The 5,000-nt window shown below is 37.5% G+C and overlaps 2 protein-coding genes across 2 annotated transcripts in view; both read left to right on the top strand.

Annotated features, from left to right (window-relative positions):
* Window positions 1–2,213, top strand: part of LOC144434957 (autocrine proliferation repressor protein A-like) — a 7,708-nt gene extending 5,495 nt beyond the window's left edge. Inside the window, exons 10-15 of the mRNA XM_078123488.1 lie at window positions 127–214; window positions 445–483; window positions 1,097–1,185; window positions 1,302–1,395; window positions 1,772–1,837; window positions 2,094–2,213. Coding sequence (XP_077979614.1) covers window positions 127–214; window positions 445–483; window positions 1,097–1,185; window positions 1,302–1,395; window positions 1,772–1,837; window positions 2,094–2,213 — 496 coding nt within the window. The remainder of the gene's footprint in view (window positions 1–126; window positions 215–444; window positions 484–1,096; window positions 1,186–1,301; window positions 1,396–1,771; window positions 1,838–2,093) is intronic.
* A 1,035-nt stretch (window positions 2,214–3,248) lies between these two features.
* Window positions 3,249–5,000, top strand: part of LOC144434959 (autocrine proliferation repressor protein A-like) — a 6,417-nt gene continuing 4,665 nt past the window's right edge. Inside the window, exons 1-4 of the mRNA XM_078123489.1 lie at window positions 3,249–3,438; window positions 3,896–4,019; window positions 4,282–4,344; window positions 4,715–4,767. Of these exons, the coding sequence (XP_077979615.1) occupies window positions 3,249–3,438; window positions 3,896–4,019; window positions 4,282–4,344; window positions 4,715–4,767 (430 nt within the window). The remainder of the gene's footprint in view (window positions 3,439–3,895; window positions 4,020–4,281; window positions 4,345–4,714; window positions 4,768–5,000) is intronic.

Genomic DNA, 5,000 nt, shown 5'->3' on the forward strand with positions numbered 1-5,000 from the left:
ACAAGGGTAAAGCTAATCTTTGCATAATATATTCAAGTCGGAGTATATTGTATAAAAAGCTCTCCTTAGATCGTATTAAAAGAATAATAGCATGATGTATATTCAAGCTCAATATCTCTACTGTAGACTTCTACCAAATGCAGAACACAGTATGAGTGGTCATCGAGAGAATGTATACCACGGTCTACAGGCGTTCTATCTCAGTGTATTAGAGGTAAGAATAATCCGTATATGAGTTTTACGGACCGAGGTTATACGGCGGAAACCGGGTCTGACTTTAGTACAATATAGTAATCTTTCGATTTGAAGTACTTGTTTATAATCAAGTGTTACATCATTTGTAAAGATGTGAATTATGTTATCAATATCACCAAATTGTTTATGTAATCAGTAATTTAATTTACCTTGGAAGCATATTGAAAATTTTGATATATTATATTTTAGGATCATCCTCGTCCGAAGATGTCATGGACAAGAAATCAGGTGAATTTTTCAATTTTTACATCTTGGAACATAAGTAAGAGTAATAAGGATGTACAAATCTTGTAATCATGACAACCGATTCATATCACGTTCATCATACAGCTACATTGTACGTTACAAATTACATAACATGCATGATAATTGGGTCGGTCTCTCTCTCTCTCTCTCTCTCTCTCTCTCTCTCTCTCTCTCTCTCTCTCTCTCTCTCTCTCTCTCTCTCTCTCTCTCTCTCTCTCTCTCTCTCTCTCTCCCCCTCTCTCTCTCTCACTCGTCTCTCATTACCATTCGACAATTTGATGATTATTTGAGAGAGATGGAGACAGACAGACAGACAGACAGACAGACAGACAGACAGACAGATAGACAAACGGATAGACAGACAGACAGACAGACAGACAGACAGACAGACAGGCAGACACACACAGACAGACAGACAGACAGACAGACAGACAGACAGACAGGGGTGGGTGAGTGAGTGAGTGAGTGAGTGAGTGAGTGAGTGAGTGAGTGAGTGAGTGAGTGAGTGAGTGAGTGAGTGAGTGAGTGAGTAAGTGAGTGAGAAAGACAGAGACAGATAACTCATAACTGATACTCTTCTATGCTGTACATGTAGACAGCTGACGGAGGGAGCATATACCTTTATACCGATAGAGCACCATCCTACATCAGTGCGTTCCAATCAACGACACTTTCTGATCAAAGGTAAGCCCATCATCATGTATATTTCCAATGATCAGTCAATATCATTATAAATGGACACTTTACAAAATTTCAATGTAATGGTTATTTGTGTCTTATTTTTTCTTTCTCTGAAAAAGGAGAGATTTCCGATTACAGATTGCAAAGGAAGTTGGTTCAGCAGAACCCATACCACAGCGTGTTATGTGGTATCCGATGAAAACTAATCGAGTGGTAAGGACGATCATATGATTTGTATGTATGTATGTATGTATGTATGTATGTATGTATGTATGTATGTATGTATGTATGTATGTATGTATGTGTGTGTATGTATGTATGTATGTATGTATGTATGTGTGTGTGTATGTGTGTATGTGTGTATGTATGTATGTATGTATGTATGTATGTATGTATGTATGTATGTATGTATGTATGTATGTATGTATGTGTCCGCGCGTGCGTATGGGGCGAAGGGTATGAAGGTATAGCTAGAGTGTAGGAATTTACAAACAAGGACAGAATGGGCAGATATATAAACATTGGGAGGGATGAACTCACACACTCGGGTAAAAGGTACAGATTTATGTGGTTTTGAAACATTTTCCAGAGTGACAATGAATTCCACGTTGAAATACCAAAGCCAGAAGTAGGATGGTCAGCAGTCTTTATACAGGTATGTACAAATGTTATCACAACCAGATCTAGAGTACCTACACATGATGTATTGTACCGAATTTTGCATGCATCATCAACAATCATATATGTATTGCCAGTGAAGCATGAATTTAAACCACATACCATTGTTTCAATGTGGTCTGACTTTCCAACAAACCTGAATATAGATGTAAAATAGCATAATGTTGGTGACTGTTCCTCTTGAGTGCTGTATAAATACAGTAAACATAGTTGTTTTGACACTGACATTGTAGGTATCCTTTCCTGGACCACGTGATAGTATGTACGAGTTCACAACAGAGGTCAACATCGTACCAGACACCTTTCCATATCCTGATTGCCAAGGAGAAGCTTGTCAAGGAACTCTTGTTTGAGGAACTATTATCCGTGTTGATCACTGCTCGGATGTACGTGGTTATTTACCCTATCGAGCTTGTTTACAGAAAACGTAGTCAGGGGACTCGTACATATAAAATCGATTAAAACTTTCTCCAGTCATCTAAAGTTTTCTTAGGATGTTATGCGACCGTATATGAAATTGAATTTTTTATTTCTACGTCAAATGTATAATGTGATTTTAAATAAATAAAATTTCGAAATATTCGTTGTGTTGTTTAGTTTGCCTCGTGTAAAGTGGTGACCACAATACGGTGCACACGTCACTACTACCTTTCCTGGCGTAAATATGTCTTTATACAGTATACGGTAACAGTCCTGTCAACACAATAGTCGGCTGCAGTCGTATGATCGAAAATATAAGTTACGTCTTATGTATGTACCACCTAGCGTTTGATAAGAGAAATTGACGAAAGATTTAAAGAACAGAGATCTTCAATACATAGATATTTTAATGTTACAGATAAATATTTGAAGACCGAGAAAGCTCCTCAGAACTCAGGCTTCTGAAAAGATACACGAGCTTACACAAAATGATGACAGCTGACGACGAAACACATATGCGCTCTCTTTCTAGAGACAAAGACTCCCCACACAAACGCTCCTACATATGCTTTTGAAACAGTCACATTAGTCTCTAGGTTGTAAAGGCGTAGTCACCATATCATGAATACAAGTGAGTTTGTATTAGTTTGCACACACTATAGTATGAAACAGATAGCACCGTTAACTGTCTAGCATTCAAGTTACACACCTGTCAGGCTGCGTACACACACACACACACACACACACACACACACACACACACACACGCACACACTTCAACTTTGTACGGGGGAGAGCATCAACAGGTGGTCACAAGACGAGTTAGATTGTTTGTATCGATAAAAAGGTCACCAATAGGCATTGCAAACCATTCTCCATGACATTCTCCTGTACTTTAACCTTTGCCCTGAATTCAAATGGGTCAGACTTGACAAGACAATTGAAAACACCACAGCAAGTTAGGCGCCATGTATGTCCTTGCAAAGGCAATCTGTTTGGCTGGAACACTTTTACTGGGAATCATTGCAACTCCTTTGGACGATTACGTGAATACCCCAGACCACCACTACAAATATGAGGAACTTGACTACAAGCATGTTGTTGAAGGAAAATATACACTATACATGGTTAATATGACGTCACAGAAATGGTTAACAGGTAAGTTAAAACTACAATTCATGTTCTATATTTACTGGAAAAGTATGCCTATGCTTTCTCTTGATTACACATAATAGAGACATCCCAGCAACCTCAATATGAACGACGACAAACGATACACATTGTAACCTATATGACAAATCTATAAATAAGAAACAAAAGATTATGAGACAGTGATAGCAGCAACTGGGGGCGCCCTTTAAAAATAGTTTATGTTCGCCCTTCTCAGTACGATTCTGGCAAAATGAAACCGTCTAAAATGCACCGCATAATGACAACAAAAACAAACTATCATTAAGGTTAGACATGAAACGATTCAATATCACTATCCATGGAAGGTTAATACATATAAAAAGAAAGAGTCGAATAGCCAAACTAAGATTATAAAAACAAATCATGACGTATTATATGGTGTATGAAATGTAAATTTTACTTTTTTTCACATTTGAATATTCAGATGATGACGTCACCCGTTCAATATGGTGGCATTATATTGCGATTACAATACCTCACACACGTCACCTTAGACATCAGGATACTGCGTTGATGATCATATCCGACGGAAGTAACAACAAACTTGAGTAAGTTAGGATATTTCTTGTGGATGAAAATAGCTAATTGCTATTGTGTATCAAAGTAGATATTTTCATTGCCATAATTTTGAAACCTAACTTAAATGTGGACATACATGTACAGAGAACTGATAAAGAAGCATATAGTAATTAATCTAATGCTAGTTCAAACGTTTATATGGGCTGATATCTAAGCAGGATGGCTTTAGACGGACACATTGGAACATTCACACTGTTCAACCACTATTTCCATCTCTTGTATCATTCCAAGTCTTCCGTCACCGAACACAGAAGATATTATCACTGCATCAGAACTAGCAGTTGGCTCAGGAAGGTAAGTTTGTATGTTCAGCATTCGGAATTTGAAAGTCGTGAAAAATGGACCAAGTATCCTTAAATTTTCACCACATACAGTCTGTTAATCGATTTATGAATTAGTAAAATGTGAAATATGTTGTCTATGAGCTGTGGGATAGAAATTTGGATGAAAACATGTTCTCCGTTTGAGAGTGAATGAATTCTGCCAAACGGATGTTCCTTGCAAAAGTTTTGAGTGATGAATTTGGACTCCATAATAATATTCAATTTAGTCTGTCTGTCTGTCTGTCTGTCTGTCTGTCTGTCTGTCTGTCTGTCTGTCTGTCTGTCTGTCTGTCTGTCTGTCTGTCTGTCTGTCTGTTTGCCCGATCCTCTCTCAAATACAGCATTGGTGCGGTGCTCTTCCAGGTTCCAAACCAACCAATGGTGTTTTCTGTAAGTTACCATATTTCTTAATAATGTGACGAAGTATAGATTTATCAATATGAATGTAGCGTTTTGATTTTTCCATTCATTCACTTATTGAACCACGTATTGATGAACCATTCGCTATGAAACCGAAGTCAACATGGTTTATAACATGTCGAAAACATCTTGTTAATATTGATGTTTTGTATTAAGGATTGAGGCTGCCTATCAAACGTCCTTCGTCAAATATTAGAGAATTACATA

Source organism: Glandiceps talaboti, chromosome 5 (assembly GCF_964340395.1).
Source record: "Glandiceps talaboti chromosome 5, keGlaTala1.1, whole genome shotgun sequence".
In the NCBI taxonomy this organism is placed as follows: Eukaryota; Metazoa; Hemichordata; class Enteropneusta; family Spengelidae; genus Glandiceps; species Glandiceps talaboti.